This window comes from Eumetopias jubatus, unplaced genomic scaffold (genome assembly GCF_037043125.1).
Source record: "Eumetopias jubatus isolate StellerSeaLion01/CBP00866 unplaced genomic scaffold, mEumJub1_p1.0 scaffold_6, whole genome shotgun sequence".
In the NCBI taxonomy this organism is placed as follows: Eukaryota; Metazoa; Chordata; class Mammalia; order Carnivora; family Otariidae; genus Eumetopias; species Eumetopias jubatus.
In genome coordinates, this window is record NW_028274812.1 from 34,751,944 (window position 1) to 34,774,770 (window position 22,827).

The window sequence follows — 22,827 nt, forward strand, 5'->3', positions numbered from 1 at the left end:
TACCGAGTTAAGTATGACTGTCTTGCTTTTTCTATTTCTGTGACTATACGCTCCACATCTGAGACTCAAGGGCACAAGGAGACTCAGGCGTGAGTAGAAATTCTCACCAGCATAGTGGTAATATGGTAATTAGACTCATTCAAAGTCAGGAATTCATGAAGCAGAGAATATCTAAATAGGATTTTGGGATTGAAATTTAAAAAGCAAAAATTTTTCTGACCTAGAATATGTATCATACGGATAAAATTGTAGGTAAAATTCCGAATTTTAAGCAGTTAGGTTCCAACACCTTCTGCATTCTCAGTGGCCATTGTGAAATTAGTCTTGACATTGCCCTCTCTCTCCTCACTTGGGGAGGAGTTGTTAAAAATTTGCCAGCTAGGGAGGGGACAGGGCTTCGGGGGTCCCTGTACCTCATCAAGTTTCATGTGGATCCAAATGGGTCAACTTGCCACAGTCTTTTTTCTTAAGATTTATTTATTTATTTTGGGGGGCGGGGCAGAGGGAAAGAGAGAATCTCAAACAGACTCCCTGCTAAGCGCAAAGCCTGCCCATGTGGGGCTTGATCCCATGACCCTGAGATCATGACCTGAGCTGAGACCAAGAGTCAGACGCTCAACTGACTGAGCCACCCATGAGCTGCACCGGTCTTTTTAAGTGTCTCTCCATTAAGTATGATATATTGCTGGAGCTACAGTCTTATTCTGAAAGTAGCTTAGTGACAAGTAGAGCAAGTCTCATCGGCATTTAGCTCACTGTTTCTCCATGTTCTTTTAAATTTCTCTTGATGCTCCAACACTCACCCTTTCACCCTTCAAGATACTTTGTTTTTCTATTTTTTCTCCTCCTTGATGATGACAGATGCCCAGAATCTTAGCAAAGTGCCATGATGAATACCTCATTCCCTCATTCTCTCTCTGTTTTTCTTTTGTTTAAAATATTCCCCAGAGGAAAGCAGTAATATCTGAAAATATGGGTGCTTTGGCCCCAAGCAAAAGTTTCTGAAAAGTGTAACTAGTGTTCTACATGTTATAGAATATCAGACAGTATTTTATTTATTTATTTTTAAAGATTTTATTTATTTATTTGACAGAGAGAGACACAGCGAGGGAGGGAACACAAGCAGGGGGAGTGGGAGAGGGAGAAGCAGGCTTCCCGCCGAGCAGGGAGCCCGATGCGGGGCTCGATCCCAGGACCCTGGGACCACGACCTGAGCCGAAGGCAGACGCTTAACGACTGAGCCACCCAGGCGCCCCAATCAGACAGTATTTTAAATGAAGTTAAAAAAAAAAAAGCGGAATCAGACCTATAAGAACAGAGAACACACTAACGGTTGCCATGGGGGTCGGGGGCTGAGGGTAGGGCAAAATGGTGAAGGGGAGAGGGAGGTACAGGCTTCCAGCTATGGAATGAATAAGTCACGGGGATGGAAGGCACAGCACAGGGAATACAGTCAATAGTATTGCGATAGCGTTGTATGGTGACCGATGGGAGCTACACTCGTGGTGAGCACAGGATAACCTATAGAGTTGTTGAATCATTACGTTGTACACCTGAAACTAATGTAACATTGTGGGTCAACTAAAAAAAAAATTAGTTAATATTTTGTCATAGCTTGTTTTGCCATTCTCTTGCTTATGATTGTTTTCATTGCCTCAGGTCTAGCAGCAAGACCATCTTGTGCTACATGACTGAGTGAGAGGATCTGACAAGGACGAAAGCAGAAACACAGCAATCTTCCGGACTTCGGGCTCTAAAAGTCACCATTTCTATGAATGTGGCCCCTCTTACTGCAATTCATCCCCAAACAGAAAATGGCATGAGGTTAGAAAGGCAGATGGAGAAGGGATGAGAACAGAGAGTTGGTGGGTCCCAGTGTGGAGTGAAGACAGCAGATTGAGTCCTGCACCCCCACTAGTGGTACGAAGTAGTGCAGCGTTATTTGGCCTGAAGGGAAAGGCAGTTGGGAGGATGGGAAAAAGGAAGACGTTGGCAGAAACAGCCTTGGATGTTTGTCCCACCATCTGTCCATTGCCCCCACAATACAGAGCCACACGCGTGTGTGTGCACGTACACACACACACACAGAGCCACACACTCATACAACCTCACAGTCACACAAATAGTCATATACACACTCACAGACACACACATACTCACTCACTCACTCAGGCATTCAGGTTTCTGCATACTAAGTAAGCTTGTTAGAACTTTAATTCAAGCCTGGGAGATGGGGAGGAGAGGAAAAAAACAGATTTTTTAAATAGAAATATAATTGACATATAACATCGAGTAAATTTAAAGTGTACCTGACTGAAATTATGTTTCCAAGCTCTCACAGCTTCCACATATAGAGATTTGGTCTCAAAATAGAAATTAAATTGAGATAAAGAATATAAAGTTATGATTCCTGTCCACCTGAGCTGTAGTCTGAGATGCATTCTTGAGATAGATAGATAGATAGATGATAGATGGGTATAAATATAGATTGATACAGATATAGTAAGGATTTATGGTCACACAAGATTAGAAAACGCTGGTTACAGGATAATGGATAGAGTTGTCCAATCACTATGTTGTATACCTGAAACTAATGTAACATTGTGTGTCAGCTACACCTCAAGAAAAGAAAAGGCTTAAAGAAATTAAACAGATTTCTTCCATCCAGCACATGTCAGAATTTTTAACATGCTAATAGATACTTCAATACTTATGTGATCACAGGACTCTATTTCAAAAACATCTACAGTTTGGGAAACACTGCTCTAGTTTTCCAAGGCTGATTTTATGTAGATGATGTGCACAAACTGATTACACCAATCACTTACAGAATAGTTTTGATTACAAGATTTTCAGGGCAACCAGGATCTTCTTCTTCCTCTGACCCTTATTCTCCTCTCCTTCCATTTCAGCCTGCACATCCTCAAAAACGTTTCTCCTCATATTGTGAATCCCTCTACTAATGGACTTTTGAGCTCATATAAATACAGAGAAATGATAAACGCTGAATATTCCTGGAAAACCCTAATCCAAATTCTGGCTAGAAAAATATAATATTCCATCTTCCATATCATAATAGTCTAAGATGATTTTTGACTGAAAAACTTTTGGAGAAAAGATATGCCATTTGAGAAGCAGCATATATCCATTTCCATTTTTTTAAGCCAATTAATAAAGATTTTGAACAGAAAATCATGCTTACTGTCAGGTATTTCTTTCCTCGGTGATTTTGATTATTCAGATTAGAACTGTTTCCAGAATACATTCAACCATTGTCACCCAGGCACGTACACACACACACACACACACACACACACACACACACACACACACAGAGCCACACACTCATACAAACTCACAGCCACACACACACACACACACACACACTCACACACAGTCACACACACTCACAGCGATGTGAGCTGCTTGAAGGTAAGGACGGTGCAATGCATCCGTTTGTATCCTATATAGCAAGCCCCACGCCTGTCACGTGGTAGTTGCTAAACTGATGTTTGTTAAATAAAATGCAGAATGTTAAACTTACCTGGTTCAAAAAGGATTGTCTACCATGTATAGAAAATACAGAGCATGAAGCAAAGTAACATAAATACACCAGAGACCATGCTCCCCTGGATAAGTGGATTTAATGGCGTAGCGTGACAGATCAGCTATCATTTTCCAGTTGCTAAAGAAAAGGTTGCCCGTAGTGAGCCAGGGGCTTAGGCACTTGGTGTAAGTCTGTCTTGGCAATGATGTATCCTGCGATTAGAGTAAGTCATCTACACATGCCCTCCTTTTTATTTTTTTATTATTAACACAAAGACCTCCAGTCCCTCGGTTGCAAATAAATCATCCCTATTTCAGTTCTAGTCTTCCATTACTCATTTACAGATGTTGCCATGCTCACAAACAGTCCTTGTTGCTGCTGGGAACCGTCATTGGCACATCGTCCACAGATGGCTAGCTGTTGGCTAAACTCTCTCTGGGTGATCGGCTCCTGCTTCATTAACTTTATGCACCCTGGCTGAACTAGGGTGACAAGAGGACAGGAAAGGAGATGCAGAAATAGCCCTCTGTGGGCTCTGCCTTGGTGATAATGGGTGAAAGCAGGTCACTTCCTCTGCTTCCCCCACCCCCCAGTGATGGCAGCGAAGGGGAAGACTTCCAGGGCTAAAACCAGAGAGATGTCGGTATACTTGTCAATGATATCAAGGGAGAATTTTGTATCATTTTTATACTAAGACCGAAATACAGAAGAACCTTTCCTTCAAAAATAGTTCAGGAGAAAAATAACCACACAAATTACATAAAATCATATCTCTGGTTCCACTGCAAAGCAACCTAGTAAAATCAACAGGAATTAAAACACGGGCTTAGAAGTAATTAGAAGAGGATAGAAATCATGATAATAAATCACGTTTTATTTCTATTTTCAAATATAAAGTAAATTATGGACCACTTGCTGAACTATGAACTACACATTTAAGCCCCATTTTAAGAACAAAAAACTAATTATGAAAAATAAATGGTGCCAACATAGACAGTAAGATAAATCTTAAAGTGCATGACTTTCCACTTGAGCAATACTTTCTAGAAAGATTGTAGGTTAATGCTTAACCTTGAAGATAAAAACATTAATCAAACACTCTCTGAGTGAACGGAGCTTTACAGAGCAATTTCTAGAGAATAAATAAACTATAAGAATAAAATGCATTTGTATGACAAGTACAGTGAGAAACTTTACTTCACCCCACTGAGTGTGGTAGCATTTCTGAAGTAGTGCAAAGGATGATAATGCCTGTGGTTTTGTAACTCCCGAGTTCAAAATCCTCATGACAGACAGTGTAGTCCGTGCTTACCTCTCACAGCGTGGTCCTCTGTACCCGACAGAGCATGCATCACAGATCAGTCCGAGACTTCGGTCTAAATGGCACGTCGGGCTAAAGCTATGTTGACATTGTTGGGGAACAACAGAGACAAGGAAGAAGCACATACACAAAGTCACTAACGGCATATTTTCATTTCTCTTCCTCCAGGACTGCTGTGACAAAAGGGTACACAGGATGGTCATTCTTGTCCCACAGATGGAGATGAGGGTCTGGCCAATCGAGGATGAAATGACATTGTTATTACTGCAGATGTGAATATAGCCCAGTGGAGAGCAGGAGCTCTGTGGCATGTTATCAACTGACTTTTGACTATTCTGGGTCCATGATCATCAGTAACAAGTGGCACTATACAGTCGCTTTGTAGGGGTAGCCCAGGCCTGGCAAGACATGGCATCATACACTTTCTTTCAAATCCTTCTGAATTTGAAGCAGCTCAGAAAAGTCTGTTAGAGATTTTGGAAAACTCAGTATGTGATCTTGGGAGTAGTGATGGGAGTGGTGGTGGCGATGGGGCTCCTACTTTCAGTACTGCTTCCTTGTGTGTGTGTGTGTGGGGGGTGTGGGTGTGTGTGCACACATGTGTGCATATGCACAAGCTGCTGCCCATGTGGACCCAGGGACATGCTGTTTAGGCAGATGAAATCTTCCAAAAAGTTTTCAGAGGAGATAAAGCATACGGATTCTGCTTAAATATATAGTCAACCAAACAATCCCCCAAAACCTTGTCATTGCACATCTTCTGACATATTCCAAATTTGATCTCTCTCTTTGTACACATTTCCAGTTTGGGTCTGAAGTAACAGAACTGAAGACCACATTAGGATCCAGCAGAGTAATTACAGAATTATATGCCAGCCTTCCACAACATGTACAACCCCAGACATACTTCTTTGCCTTTTGAGAGATACCCCTCACGCATGAACACTTGTCCCAAGATTGACCCAATCGCTTTCTGAAGAGCCATCAACGCTTCTGAATTCTGTGAGATCTGCTGCTCTACCATTTTAAAATAAAATGCCCCCAATTAATCGCTCTCCCATTATGTTTTCCCTAAATAGATTTACTTTTCTATTTTATATGACAGGACAATTCAATAGAGGCTTGCTTGATGGCTAAGTGAATTAATGAGCAAACAACAAATTAAATATTCCAAGTCCTGATTGTGTTCTGCTCCTGACGCTTGAATAACTTTGGAATACTTCCTTGACTTTTGTGTGGGTCAGATCGCAAGTACTACTTCTGAATAATACTCCTCTGGCTTAACTCACAGCAGTCCTGCAAAGATTTAATAATTTTTTTTGAGAGTAGCAAGTTATCAGAATGTCTGTCATTTAAAACATTTCAACTCAGTGGAAAGCCAAAATGAATCTATTGAGGTAAGGCACGGGAGAAGCCTGGCTTGGGCTACCTTGAGTTACAAACATTACCCAGATAAAAGACGCCCTGTTAAGGGGTTGTGGAGGCTGCCATGAGCAGCAGAACCAAGTCCCAACTAGCCTGTGCTCTGTGAGGGAGGGCCATCTTTTGGAGAGCAGCCTGGCACTTGCTCCCAAAAGGACCTCACCATGAGTGATTTTCTTGGCAGGTGAATGACTGTGTTTTGGCACATGTAAAAATGGAAAGAAACAGATGTTTTTTTCCCTCCTCACCTCATGATTTGCTATTGTTTCCAGACATAAAAGGGAGTACTGGATTTTGACAAATCTCTAAAATACATGTATGTCTTATTTTAAAATTGGCATTCAATACTGTCTCATTGTCCAGGGACAAAATGACTCTGACTAGAAGCCCCGGGTCTCCCACTCATGTGGGGCTCTAGTGATTGAAAGAAAACCGCACCAATTATTTTTTAAAATCCTAAATCAGTTTACCATAAGTCATGTCAAAGGTGTTTGACAAGGTTTCTGACACTTTGAAACTATAAAATAGATTTCAAATTCTTAAATATACTCATGTGTCAGTTAAAACCAACAGAAGTAAAGGAAAATGCACCCACTGACAAAAATCAATACTTTTTCAGGAAAAAAAAATAAGGAATAACAGTATCTTCGATTTGACCAGCTCTTTACATGTTCAGAGGACTTTTACAAATAATTTTTATCACATTTGCACAAAATCTTATAAGCTGGTTGGGGCAAGCATCATTTATCTTGCCCACGGTCATAGCTAATATCCAGGAGACTTTAGCATGGAATCTAGGACTTCTCATTTCTAATTTGATATTCTCTTTTCCCTGTAACCAACCAGTATTCATTCTACTGGTAAGAATTAAGTAAGTTTAAACTTTTGGTAATACATCACTTGACATGATGCATCTAAATAAAATATCCCCATAAATTATATCTGTATTTGTGATTCAATATTCTTTAAACAATATAAACTGCGGGTTTACTCACTTCTCACTATAATTACAGTTACTGCTATAAGGAAGAGGGCATTCAACAACAGAAATAAAATGAGAATGGGAAATAAACATGGACAACAGAAAACGTCTACAGAATTTATTCTGGCCAACGCAGCAAGCGACTTGACACTGATTTTGGCCAAAATATGAAGCTAACTATTCTGTGACAGAAAGAGGGAACTGTAAGAACATTGTTGATTTCCAGTGATTCCAAGATTATGTCATTTAACTCTAGTTGGCTAGCTCTCCATCAGCAGAGAGACTGTGTTCTGCTTCCTGAATTATCCACTTCATGCCACAGAAGACACAAGTGATCCAAAAATAGCAGGCATTTTCCACAAGTAGGAGGAAGATAAGCTACTGGTCAACGACCTAGTAAGGATCTGCACATGGAAATAGTCCTTCTTAATGGCTGAACATAGATTCTTAGATTTATAATGATCCATTTATAAGTATGTAATATGTGTATGTTTGTGTGTGTGTGTATATATATATGAATATATATGCAAATATAGGTGTTTGTGCTAACGTATGTGCCTATGTACATATACAATTGGCCTTGCTCCAAAAAGAATTTAATTCTACCTGTCAAAATATGTCCATGAAGATAAAATGGTGCAATAAGGTTCAAGAGAAAAAACACTTAAAAATAAGATAAAATCAAGGGTGCTTTTAGAGCACAAAATGCATACATATCATAAGGTATTTTTTTTTAAGATTATTTATTTATTTATTTGACAGGGAGAGAGAGACACAGCGAGAGCAGGAACACAAGCAGGGGTGTGGGAGAGGGAGAAGCAGGCCTCCCACAGAGAAGGGCGCCTGATGAGGGGCTCCATCCCAGGACCCTGGGATCATGACCTGAGCCGAAGGCAGAGGCTTAACGACTGAGCCACCCAGGCACCCCAGGGTATGTTCTTTTGAAAGTGGCAGTCAACACATGGCTTTGAGCTTTCTCTCAGCTAATGCAAGAGGGAACTGCATTGCCTCTTGGGACCCTGATGTGATAATGAAATAACCACCCCTTTTGCCACTGGTGTGAAATTTCCAGCATTGTAAAACCAGGGTTATAAAATCAGGGCGTGTTCTATGTTGCGTATAGAATAGGGGAGCAGGACTCTTGCTAACTAGCTGCAACCTGGAACGTCTGAGTCAGGGAAAGAGAAACCAGAAGAAGATGATGCTGCAGTGTCCACAAAAGAGCTGCGGGAAGGGTGGTGAGAACACCCAGTCACAGCTGCCCAAGGAGCAGAGGACCGAAGGAAGGGAGAAAAATGAAGGGAAAACTCCTTTACTTGATGACGGTGGTTTGGGCCACATGAAATTCTGAAGTTTTTCTTCTGTAAGGTTTTCTTCTTTCAGGTCAATGATCTCTGTCCTAAATCTCAGGAGAACCAGTAAGCAAACATAAATATTTCTTTGATTACCTTCAGAGGATATGAAATCCAATTTAATGTCCATCCCTGAATTTTGTAATTAGAACTGGGTTATTTTCTGTGTTTTAGGATGCTCTTTGTCCTCTAAACTCGAGTGTCTCATTCAGCAAAATGAGAGAATACGATCTACCTAGTAAAGCCTTTCATACTGATCAAGTACGAAAGCAAGCATGTCGCAGAGTGCCACAATAAATTACGGCTGCCATTTAACAATGTTTTACATTGTTTTTGCCAAAATATGTTGATTTGTTTCCATTTTAAGGTATTTCATTACTTGTTAATTAAACCTGCACTTTTTCATCATGCTCTAATCCCTACATTTGTGTTAGCATAACTGTTGCCAAATCCTGGGATCATTTCTTATGACGGACATTTGCAGTGTGTCTAACATGAACTTGTGTTAATTTTCTTTTCTTTCCTTTTGTTTTCTTGCTTCTCTTCAATGTCTCTGTAATTGTTTCTATTTCTATAGCCCCCTTGGAAGAAGCACAGAAAGGTGAATCAGAATATATGGGCTCTAATGATCATGATCGAGGCATTTAATTTCTCTGGAGTTTAGCTCTCCCTCTGGTAAAATACATCATAATCGCTCATGGAGACATAAAACAATGTGTACGAAAGTGCTCTGAAACATCTGACACCCTCAGAGATTTCTCAAGAATGTTGGTGAGTATTTTCTTAAATTTACCTTCTGTCTTGGAATAGTTCTATTTCTCTATTAAAAGTAATAATTACAACAGCAATAATTCAATGTAGCCCTCTGAGTGAGCCCAAAAGTCAGCTCTAGGAGTGTTCCATTCTTTTAAAAATTTAAATTCTAGCATTCCTGATGCACCCAAAGAAGTAGTATTCAAAACGATATTAGTAAATAGGACTTTATTGAGGGCCTACCCTCTGTCCAGTCTTGTGGCAAGACTATCTTGACTTTTATTATACAAATGATTTCAATAATATTATCTATTCAAACACATTCTGAATGTTCAAGGGTGGACATTCATGTGTCTCTTTCATATTATATTTAATTTATAAGCTATGTGATGCCAGAAATTAATGAATATAAAACATTTGAAATATTTACATACTTATTTGCTTCTCTAGAGATAAATTTCACTACCTAGTTACAATCTATAGCTAGAATATATACATCACCAAGATGAGAGGGCAAGGCAAACAGTGGACACTGTGAATAGCTGATGAAGTTGATATATATGTATAATTTAAATATATGCTTGTCTGTGTTTATATATCATAATAATTATACCAATCTATCTTTATCTCCCTACATATTTGATTTATTTAGCAATATTAACTAAGAAATTTGGAAGCAAAATGCTTGTGATCTATAAGATTTATGATCAGGGATTAAATAGATAAATCACCAAAGCAAAACTATCACTAAGCCTTATACTTCTAGATGAAGGTTACAGCAAACCTTTAGCTGATTTTTTTGTTGTTGTTGTTATTAACCTGTGAAAATTTGAATTCCCTCTTCTGGACTATTTGTGAATATTCAATTTATTCCTCAGAGTTTTCAACTCAGTTTATAATAGTAATGACTTTTCAAAAAAAAATTTTTTTTTTAAATGGAGAGTTTCCCTATCTCATTATTTAATGATTTAAAAATAAAACACTTCAGGCCATTAGATTACAGGGGATTTTTCTACTCACAATGGCACAGCTAAACAATGTTAATGTTCCACGTGGTTTTAAATTTAAAAGTCTTTTTAACTTTAAACACAAAACTAAGTATTTTTAAACTAAGTGGATTATCACTGTCTTTCTACTTGGGAACAAAAGCTATATTTGAAGCTGGAATTTAAAACAGGTTGCTACTCTATTCTCAGTTCTACTTCTAAAGATAAAATTATTATTTAATAATTTAATTATTATTTAATGAAAGTGAAACATCTCAAAAATGGAAGGATCTTTAAATACTTGGTGTCACTGATGCTATGGAGTTGTCTTTATTTAAAAAAAATATCAAGATCTGCAAAATTATACAAAATGCGAACATATATACTTGAGGAAATACCATCTTTGGAACTGGGACCCAATCCCTTTGTTACTGATGGATGGTGTTGCTGATACATAATTCTCAAAATGTATTAAGTTAAGATTTGCATTGTACAATCAATGGCAGCCTGCTGGATTGGTAGCTCTGTTAGTGACTATCATTTTGCCTGAGAAGAAGTACAACAGAAATGAGTGGCCAGATGTAGTCCCTGTTTTTCTCAGTGAGAGCAAGTGTTGAACACTGAATTTTGAATATATTGGATGGCCCTGGAGAATTTCATTCAGCCATAGTGAGTGAGCAGGTTCTCCATTGCATGGTCTAACCCTTCACAAGCACACTAGCGAGCAAGGGTTGTGTCATATTATGGCCAACATAGGACTGGCTAACCACAAAATATGAAGGAATTTAATTTGTCTTCCTATATTTATTATTTTCTAGTAGATTTCCCTTTAGCTTCTTTCTTTTTTCTGATACCTTTGGTTGCCAAAGGATCTTCAGTTTTGTGTCCATCCAAGTTCAATTGCTTTTGACCTTAGCACTTAAAATTCAGTGTGCTTTTTAAAAAAAGTTCTCAATGTAGACTGCAGAAGCCTGGAAAGTACACTGACTTGAAACTTAAAATTCCAACTCTGATACTTTAATATTATGACTCTGAGCAAATTATTTAATAATAATCAGTCCTTGTATTGGACTTATCAAGTCCAATCATTGTTTCAAGTGCTTGGTGTATTTTAATTTACATAATTCTCACAACAACCCTATAAGGAGGTCCTATTATCACAACTAATGATGAAAGAACTGAGACACAGAGCACTTAATTAACTTTCTCAGAGTCACACAGCCAGAAAGTATAGAACTAAAAATTTAAATCAAGGATTTCTAGCTCCAAAATTGGTTCCATAATGCTATTTTTCCACTTGGAGACTTTTTTCTTAAACTGTAAAATGGGGGTAATAATATTCACCTTATTGGGACTGTATATTGCTATATCTAGAATATAGTAGTTTGTTTTATTTTATTTTAAAGATTTTATTTACTTATTTGAGAAAGAGAGAAACAGAGACAGAGAGAGTGAACACGAGCAGGGGGAGGGGTAGAGGGAGGGAGAAGCAGGCTTCCCGCCGAGCAGGGAGCCCCACGTGGGGCTCGATCCCAGGACCCTGGGACCATGACCTGAGCCGAAGGCAGACGCTTAACCGACTGAGCCACCCAGGCGCCCCTAGTAGTCTGTTTTAATTAAATATTAGTTCTCTTTCCCCTCTGCCCCAATGATTAAGGTGTAAAATTCTGAAGGAGGAGGTTTGTTGGACAGGAGGATAAGCATTTCATGTGGGCTGAAAAGTAGGAACCTTAATTTCCATGAGGACTTTTAAACTTAGCGACAGAATTATTATCTATGTCTTTTTGACTCTCATAAAAAGACCATTTTCATTGGCAGTGTCTTGGGTAAGACCTCATGCAGAATAGGACCAAGTTGATAACACCTTTACATTAAAAGACCATAGCTGATAGACTTAAGGAAAAATGAAGGGGGGGGGAATCGGAGGGGGAGACGAACCATGAGAGACGATGGACTGAGGAACAGACCGAGGGTTCTAGAGGGGAGGAGGTGGGGGATGGGTTAGCCTGGTGATGGGTATCAAGGAGGGCACGTACTGCATGGAGCACTGGGTGTTATACGCAAACAATGAATCATGGAACACTACGTCAAACACTAATGATGTAATGTATGGTGATTAACATAATAAAATAAAATTTAAAAAAAGCACCAAAAATTTAAGCTCTTCAAGCATTATCACAGCATTTAGAAATAGCTGGAAAGTGCCTAATATAATACAGACATTATTAAGCACTAAGTTTACCTATTTTTTAAAGATTTTTAAAATTTATTTATTAGAGAGAGAGAGAAAAATAGAGAGAGTGTGTGTGCTCATGAGAGAGCATGGCTAGGGGGGAGGGGCAGAGGGAAAAGGAGAAGCAGACTCTCTGCTGAGGAGGGAGCCTGAGGGGAATCATGACCTGAGCTGAAGGCAGAGGAAGCACTATGCTTACCTTTAAGAAGAGTCTCCAAAAAGATGCCTTTCACTTACAATCACCATTATTTACAATTTTTTACTAGTACAGAAAGGTTGGATTTTGTTCAACATAGTATGCCCCATTAAAATGAGAAGTGTTTGTGATGCAGGGTTTTGCTTAAGTAGTGGCTTAAAGTTGGCCACTTGGAAGGAATGGGAATTAGAGCAGCTGAAAGAAAGCGCTCCCCTAAAAGGTAAGGGGGGGAGGCAGACAAAACATATACTCTTAAACGTCTTCTCCAAGACTCCAAGGTTATTGTTCTAGGTGAATAATCAGAAAATTTTTTAAAAATAAAGAATAAAAACTAGATGACTGAAAACATGTATAAAGTTTCATTAAACTTTTTAAAGACTTAGTTTTTACAAAATAAGGTGCTTATATCACCCATATTTCAATATTCATATAATTTAAATCTAGTCCTTACCACTAAACTGTTTTAGTGAGATAAACTGAAATATGTATATATACACACATATATATCCTACACGTATGATATCATATGATAATGTGATAAACCATGTGATAACCAAGGGATAGGATGGGTGTTTAAAAGTCAGCTAGACTGGTCTCTTTACTTTTTCTAGGAGTTTGTGACTTGCCAAAGATTCATAAATAAATAGTGTGAGACTGGGACCCAAATAAGCAGTAAATGTATTAGTGATCTTTTAAAAAAAATTATTTAAGTAAACTCTACACCCCATGTGGGGCTCAAACTCACAACCCCAAGATCATGAGTCACATGCTCTACCACTGAGTCAGCCAGGTGCTCCAGTATTAGTGGTCTTTTTATTACTATATGAACACGTGTGTGTGTGTGTGTGTGTGTGTGTGTGTGTGTATGTATGTACATGTGGGCATGTATATACATTTGTATAAAATATGTCTGTCCTTTATAGTTGTTTTAGAAATTCCATTTGAGTTCTGTTGCTTACATATTAAATCACCAGAACTAGAACGAATATATTAAAAATTCTGCAGAATAAATAGCCGTAACTTTAAATATTTTATATTTAGAAAAACTCATATTACCTTCCAGAGAAATTCATGCATATATTTATTATTTATTTATGTGTGACAAGAGAAAGAAACATTCTATATCAAAAATGCACTTGCAGAATTGGATGCCCAAATCATTAGAGAGGTAAGTTGGTTACTCACTTATTGGATGGGATATTGAGTGGACAGGCACAGGGCTGACAGTCTTCAGAGGTTCCTTTACTAGGATCACCATAGTAACCAGGAAGACATTTATTGCAGTATGGGCCACCTGTGTGATTCTTACAGTTCTGAGAAAGAAATGCACATCAAAGTTTATTATTTTGGTCTCAAGCATCAACATATTACCAAAAATAGATCTACAGAGTTATTAGTCTGTTCCCTGTTAGGAAGAATAATTTCCCACATTAAATGGTCAATTTTACAGCTGGGAAATTGTATTGAAAATTAATCTAATACAGAGCTTATAAACTACGTGTCAGTTTCAGCATATGCATGCTTAACAAAAACAACTGAAATTCCTTAAAATGTTTTTCATTATACAAATCTTATTTCCTTTTTCTGTTAGTTTTCAATTTTTTTCATAAGGAAATACATGTGATTGTGCTTATGTGTGTCCATGTGCATAGTTACAGAGTCCTAATAATATATATTTAATGGAAATTGTAGCTGATTCTAGGTAAAAGTCAATTGTCAGTTTAAAATTGCATATTTAATGAGAACAGTGGCTACTCATACAAATCCACTGGGACAATGATGCTCTTACCTCAGAGATTAATTTGGACCTTAGTGGGCTCTGATGATTTGGACAATGCCCTAACATATCACGTCTGTGAGGGGCCTGCTTGGCTTATAATTAAACAATGAGAATACTGAAAGATGTTTAAATACATCAATATGTAATGAAACCACAAGGCACATAACAATTTTTCTCCAACACTTTTTTTAAGTGAAACTGCATTTTTCTACAAAGTAGTAATTTTTGGTCCCATGTCCTTTCCAAAAATAAAAAATCAAAATTAAATAATTTATATGTAGATTTCTTCATATTAGTTAAAGTATACTTACCAACTCAGGCTGTGTTCACAAAAGACTGGTATAAAGGTGAACAATCCCATTAACCAAACACTGGAATTGTCTATAAAGCTTTCAATAGCACAATTTGATAAATTTTTATGTTTTGGCACCATGTAGACCTAACGTCTTCTGCCTCCAACGGTACAATAAAATGTATCTAATTCCTTTAAAAAATCATCAATATGGAATTATTATGACTGAAATATTTTTATTTTTATAACCACATAAAATTATAATATTTTTCTCATGTTGAAAAGAGTTCATCAGAGCTGAGGGGTACAAAATCTTTATTTTTATGATCATTAATTAAAGATGCAGAAGAAATACCTAAAATGTAAATTCCCTTTAAGGATAAAGCAAATATTTATTAATCTGGATGACCACTGGGATGGCCAGCCTAATTTAATGAAAGGTCTGAAATATTATTACATCAGTAAATTTTTAAAGAAGCTCATTTTAATTACACTTAGTAAATGGATTTAATAACACCACAAATAAATACATGGTTTCAAATGAAGCTTGTTAAATTCCTTGGGGAGAGGGACAGCTTCTTTATTGAGTAGAAGATATTAAATTAAAATCCAATCATTTAACACTCTGATTCTCTCACGTTCTATAAAATGAGGGAGTTAAAGCCTATGATTCATGAAGTTTTCAAGTTCTGAAATCCCAGGACAGTTTCATCAACTGCAAGTGAATAGGTATTTCTTTAGTATCTGGTGATACTTGAAAATAGGTTTTTCTTTAAGGTACTTTAATTTCTCTCTCAAATGCATTTAGCAAGCCTTTTTTCAAAGACAGCACAGACGTTAACTTCACTATCAACAGTTGTCTAAATAACAGCATATTAAGATGGAGTGTACAAAACATGGATCAATGTGAAGAAAGGCTTTCCTCTGATTTCATCTTCATATTAATTCCTTTCAGTCTTCAAGCTTAATTAAGGTTGGCTATTACTAAAAAATTGTGTATTTTTTGCAATATTCTTTGCATATTGTCATGACCAAATTGCAACTTTCAAAGACTTAGGGGTTTTAAAAAATAAGATCATAAAATTGATTGTCTTAATCATGTTGAAAGTGGTATTTCTAAAATTCCACTGAAAATCTTGCATAACCCAGACACCCTGTTTTTCTTTAACTACTGATCTAAAAGAAAAAGAACATGTGGAAGTTGCTTATATTTACTAATGGCCTATTTCATCTAGTGGAAATCATAAAATTAGTCTTAACACTCGAGTGCTTTTGCAACTGAGCCTATAAAACAGCATTAGACAACAATACAGTGGAAATCAGAACTGAAAAAGATAAATGTACTCTGATGGGTTGGTTATTTTCACAGGTGTCCTGATATAAAGTGCTTTCCAAATGTCCACTCACAGCACATATGACAATAACAATGAGAAGGGCCAAGTATACATTCTTCCCATGTGGCTTTGAATGTTTCCTGGGTCACTTCAAATGTACTTTGAGTTAAAATGACCTTTTTATAAAGTCCACACTAAACAGAGGTCTGGATTTTGATTTGATATCAAAAATATATTTCAGTCCATTTCTAATCATATTTCAAACCAAGCTAACTGAAAAGCAGTTTATCTGTAAATTTCATAAATTCTCTGTTTAATGCTGGGGAAAAAAAAAACATACATAATAAAAAAGGAGATAAAATGCAGGTTAAGTAAACACTAAAAATGTCTTTAATGTGCAACATTCAAATATTTTTCTCTGTGGGTCATATCAGAACCAATATGCTCAAAATGGTATATTAGCACTTAGTTATCAATATCATTTCAGATAAAAGGCATTTGAAATTCTCCAGAAATGTCTTACATGATCACATATTAACCAGCCATAATGGGAAACCCAGAAAACACAAGATTCTACTTCTATTGACAAGATCTCTATTGTTTCTCTAAGATTCTCTCCGTTATTTGAAGGTGGCCTTCTATTTTTTTCTCCGTGAAACGGAGTCAATAAACAAGGTTTCATCAGTAGAAGATCTCAGATAATCGTCATTTCCTCCCTTCTTCCTCCCCAAATTATGCTGAATGAAACTATTTTATTCTAAAAAGAGGGCTTCCATTCTCAGAAATATCACATAACCAAATGGACCAACAGCATGGTTTGATTTACTCCTCATCAATTCAACATGAAATAGGACTTTTGGAAACAGTATAAGTCTGGTATTGTGATCCATTTGTTTTGTCTCTTTAGATTTAAATAAAGCAAATCCATATCAGCTTTGGGCTGAATAGTTCCTATAGTATGTTAGCAAAGTGCTTAAAGGTAACTCAATATTTTTCCCAAGGTACATTTTAAAAGACTTATGGTATAATTAAAATGAAAATCGCTTAGTCTTTTTATTCATAAAAATGCCATTTGAAAAATCTACTGATCCACAAATTAAGGCTATCATGCTTTATACTGCAATGCAATTAAATAAAATCTTATAGACAGAAAACAGAAAGAGCATCAATAAACCTAAATGCCAAATTGCATTGAAGCAAAAGCCCTGAATTTTCATTTTGGGTTTTTCCCAGAAGCTTTTAAGTGGACGAAAAAGGAGGGAAAACTAACAGGAAGAGAGAACATTAAGAAATAGAGATAACAGGGTCTGCCTTAAATTCTACAGGGAAATGAGAATATGATATCCTCCTAAATTGGCACTGTTTCAAATTGTGTTTCTGCAAGACTAATGAAATGAGAAGTGTTGTTTCAAGCTTCATGCCACGTCAGACAATATGAAATGAACATGCCCTTGAGTTCATCAGAATGGTCTATGCAGCGTACGTTCTCTCATCTAGAGGCTTCTTAGCAGCATGGGAAGTGTTGGAATCTGCAGAGCTTTTCTTCTGCTTAAAAGTTTAAACTTAATTGCAGAAGGGGTAAGCAGCTCTGATGACTATGCATATAATTATGCATATATTTATTATTTTTAATCTACATATGATACTTTGTTTTTACTTAACTGTTGAAATTTTAAAATAAAAAAAAACATGCAGCATGGCCTCGTTTTTTCACTGTGGGAAAAAACTGAATTATGTCTATTATAAAGACTATATTTTATACTTTCATATTATGAGGATACAAATCATTTCCCGTTATAGAAATACAGTCTCTTTTTGATAGATTTATGGAAGGAATTGAAGCCATATATCTTCATGGTAGATAGGTATCCCAGCCAGGAATTATATTTTATTATGATATATCTAATTCTAATTCAATTCTCAGACTCCTGTGGATAAACATTTCCTAATACTTGTTAGTCAGGATGACCACATATGAAAGAGCATTCTTGGCTTCCAACTCAGTTCAATATAAAGATCCCTGTCAAGTCACTTCTTGCCTCAAGTGTTTGTCCCACAGGTAGTAGTTGAATTGCAGGGCCTCTTGAGCTGATTTCAGCCTTGTCAATCAGCACACCCAGAGGAGAAAGCACTTACCAGGCATTCTCCAGTGATGTCATCACAGGATTCTGCATGACCAAAGCATTGACATGGTTCACAGATGCCACCAAAAATAGTGCCATTAATTCGTCTGTGCCGAGGCCAACAAGACTGAAAGGAAGATAAGGTGTCAAGTCTCAGGGATTTTTTTTTTTTTAAGTTTGTTTTTTTGTCTTTTTTAGATAAAGGAACATATGTAGGTAGCACGCTCAGCAAACATGCTCTTCAGAGTGCGGCCATTACTGAAACATTGCTACAGAGCAAGTCCTCCTGATACTTGGGACTTGGTACTGACCTTAGCGTTACTGGCAGGTATGAGATTAGAGGAAGCATTAGCTTGGTGTCTCTTCTGAAATGGTAAAAGAAAGAAGAGATATAAAGAAGTGAAATGGGACAGCCTCAAAGTAAAACGCACAGACAGGAAAGGAGAAGGAAAAATACAGAAAAAGGGCAGCAGACATAAAAGGACTTTCAGAGAACCTCAGCCTAAGAGAGCACCTAATGTCATCCCAAGCAATGTCGATTTTTCTGGAAAGCGTTCCCTTACCCACATAGAACTGCCCTGAACTCTGTCACTTGGCAATCACTTGGAAGAAAGGTAGTGCCCCCCTTTTACATTTGATCACATACATATCTGACTTCTACACATAAAGAAGTCACCTCTTTCCTTCTCAATTCCCTGCATCTTTGTACATTTTCTCCAGTTGGCACAAAAATAGTTCAGGATTTCTTTACCACATATTCCCTTGATATTTTATTGCATTATTCTACTAGAACTCTACTTATATTCATCATTCCCTTTTTAAAGTGTGGAACACTGTATTATACAAAAATGGAGGGGCACCTGGGTGGCTCAGTCATTAAGTGTCTGCCTTCAACTCAGGTCATGATCCCAGGGTCCTGGGATCGAGCCCCACATTGGGCTCCCTGCTCGGCGGGGAGCCTGCTTCTCCCTCTCCCACTCTCCCTGCTGTGTTCCCTCTCTTGCTGTGTCTCTCTCGGTCAAATAAATAAATAAAATCTTTAAAAAAATGGAATTCTGATTCAAAGAAACGTTCGGTTCTTAGAAGAACTTTGTGTCAGTGCCAATTCTAGGTCCACTGTCAGCCTTGAAGTTTCCCTTCTGTGGGGGTTACTACCAACTGTATGGGAGGCAAACTGAGGGAGGCAGACACTGCTGCCCTCTAGAAGCTTGTGTTCTCCCTCAAGTTAGAACTGCATTTTGTGGGTTATTTATTATATTTCTGGATGGTTAACTATAACATAATATATCATGAAAAGGCCTTTTTTTTTTTTCCAGTTGAAAAATGGAAACAAGAGACACCACTGAAGTAATAAAGTAGAGAGTTGTGTTGTGTACTGTTGGAAACGTTCTTTCTGCCTCAGGGTGTGAAGACTCTTAAATTTGAACATCAATAACAAACACATAAAAGAAGGGTCTGCTGATACTTCACATCTGAAAGGAAAGCAAAAATGACTTCCCTCTTAATTTGGACAGTACAAAAAAGGTGTCGATTTTCTATCCCTTTCTTACAATTTCTCATTAAAATTTTTGCCACCCTAGATTCATTGTAGAAGAAATTTCCTTCTGTGATATGTATTTCTAAAAACTGGTGAAGCGGCAGACCCAGAAAGGGTGGAAATTAAGCATGTTGATAACAGGGAGAGAACTGATTTACTGTTTTCAGGACAAATATTCATAGAATTGTCATTTGTAAGCTTTTCTTTTTACTCTGCAAATGTATGACTCATACCACATCTTCATTGAGTCCAAAAGCATCAGCAATATCTCCATTTGCCATATTCCCCTCTAGAACAATGTGGTGGGGCATGCGGGTTCTTACTCCTCTCAAAGGAGTATCACTATACTCGTAATCTGCATTCCATTATCTGTTGTCTTTCCAGTGTTCTCTCTCTGGGTTGCAGCAGTAATAGCTTTCTTTTCTACTGGATCACTACTATCAGCTCGAAAATTAACTAATGAGAGTGACAAAATTACTTCCTTAATATCCCATAACTTTCCAGTTACCTACCTGTTTTTCTTTTCAGTATAACTACCAAAAATTCTTTCATTCACTTCCCTCTCATGCTTCATTCCATTCTACTCTGTCTTGTGCCGCCACCACTCAATTAAAACTGACCATGGCTATGTCACCACATTCCAGGTAGCCAAAGCCAGTAGACAATTCTATGACTGCACTTTATCTGACCTCCCATCAACATATGGCTTAGTTGACTCCTCTCCCCCTCAAATGCCCTCATCTTTCAATTTCCACCTCATCACAGTCTCATTTCCGCCCTCGTTCTTTGCTTTCTCCTCTGCTTTGACCCAACTTCTCATTGTCCAGAGCTCCTGGGAACTTGATCACTTTTCTCTTTCTCATCACGCTCTCTCCTAGGTAATTTTGTTCAGTCCCATGGTTGATGATGCCTTCCAAATATATATCTCTAGACCAGACTGATATTCCAAATTCAAGACCTGCATATTCTAACTGAATATTGACATCTATAATTTACACTTTTCAAACCCAGTATTTCTAAGATGGACAACTAAATCTGTCCTCTCCCCACAGCTATTCCTCCCCAGTTTTCCCCAGCTCAGTAAATGACATCATATCCAAATGTTCAAGCTGGTAATCGATGACTCATTCCTAAACTGCTTAGTTCTTCAAACTCTCCCCTGGTGTGTAAACTATCAATAAATCCTATTGGCTCTACTACCAAAATATATAGAGAGTAAACTCCTATCTTTCTACATCCCTGCCATTAGTCTAAAATAAACCCCACAACAGCATATTCTACCATAATAGCATGCTCTACCACAGTAGCATATTAACTATTCTTCCTCTCATTCTTGCCTTCCTATATTATGTTCTTCAGACTATAGCCATAAAGTCTTTTTCAAATAATAAAACTCAGGTCATGGTACTACCCACCTTAAAATATTCTCATGAATTTCCGTTGCACTTAGAATAAAATCCCAAATTATTATAATGCAGGCAAAGCTCTGAATGGTCCGGCTCTTCCAATCACATCTTGTGCTACTCTCTCCCTTGCGTACTAAGCTCTAGGCTTCCTTGCCCTCTTTCAGGTCCTTGCTGACTCCAAAAAGCTCCTTTCCACTCCTTCCTCATCCACTTCCAGCTTCTTCTATGAGGTGACACTTCTCATCCTTCAACACTCAGATTACATGTCACTTTAGAGAGCCTCTCCTGACAACCTTTTATAAAGTAGCCCCTCTCATCTACTTTTCCAATACCCATCCTTAGTAGTTCTATCAAGATATCTTATTAATTTTCTTCATGGTATTTATTACTTTTAGTTAAATTTGCTCTCTGGCATATTGTCTAACCTACCGCTAAATGTAATGTCCTCAAGGGCAGGGACCATATCTGTATTGTTCATCACCTTATGATCCATGTCAGGGGTCTTGATGTGTCAAAATACATGATTATCAATATCTATTAGCTAAAAAAAATGTATGAACACTTTCATGAGGTGGTTAATATTATTCCCATCATATAGAAAAGAAAACAAAGATTTGAATTGAGATAATTCTTTTTTCAGTTACCCCACTTTGCTTCCACTTCTTCACCTGTCCCACTGTGAAGTGAAATGAATTATGCTGGTACTAGGAAAGTCAGAAAATATTTGAAAGATAAACTGTGGAGGGATTTATAAGAAGTTGGGGAGAAATGAGAAAATAAGATTTCGAATCAACATTGTGACCCCAAATAAAGTAAAAGAGAATGACATTATAATGAGTGGTTTGACTTGTTTTTTGACAACCAAGAATTACGACATTCTGGTCTTTGTAGTTTACTCAGCTTTTAAGTGGTCTGCAGGTATTGGTGATAGCAAAGCCAGCGTGACTGGCTTTATGAACTCAATAAAAAGCAAGGGAAATCAGGAAAGGATAGAAATGAATAATAGTAAGTCTAAAATTTGGAAGTTTTGATGAGGAAAAGAAGGAATTGTTAGTAGAAAAAAATGAAAAAGTCAGAGAGAAATTCCGGAGTTCCAGAATTCATTGTCTCCTGCCTGATTCATAAATTCCTTTATGGGCTTCAGAACACCTTTATTTTATCAAACAATTATTGTGTGAGAATCACAGGAAGCTTTTATTTTCCCTCCTCTGTTTCTTTGTTTTGACTCTTCCAGGCTTCTCTCTTCCTACCTAATTGTTATCATTATTTAGCATCTAATTTGAGGTTTCTCCACTCTGGGATACTTTCAGTGACACTGTGTTCTACTGGAACTGCTCACCTCTTTGAATGATTATTGCACTTATGTTCTGTACCATTTACCAGTCCCTTAATTATATGGTGCTGTGATCCAATTTTTCATAGGTGTTTGTTCTGTCTCCCGAAATAGATCGTTAGCTGTTTAAGGACAGGGATTATGATGTAACCTTCTAGATAATCCCCTCAGCATGTAGTACAGAATTTACCAAAGATTCACAGTAAATATTTTTGAAGAGAGGAAAGAAT

At 37.4% G+C, this 22,827-nt stretch overlaps 1 protein-coding gene across 1 annotated transcript in view; it reads right to left on the reverse strand.

Annotated features, from left to right (window-relative positions):
• LAMA2 (laminin subunit alpha 2) overlaps positions 1 to 22,827 on the reverse strand; it is a 468,253-nt gene that overhangs the window by 231,960 nt on the left and 213,466 nt on the right. Inside the window, exons 16-18 of the mRNA XM_088023741.1 lie at positions 18,335 to 18,448; positions 13,978 to 14,105; positions 4,860 to 4,946 (exon numbers count right to left, since the gene is read on the reverse strand). Coding sequence (XP_087879867.1) covers positions 4,860 to 4,946; positions 13,978 to 14,105; positions 18,335 to 18,448 — 329 coding nt within the window. The remainder of the gene's footprint in view (positions 1 to 4,859; positions 4,947 to 13,977; positions 14,106 to 18,334; positions 18,449 to 22,827) is intronic.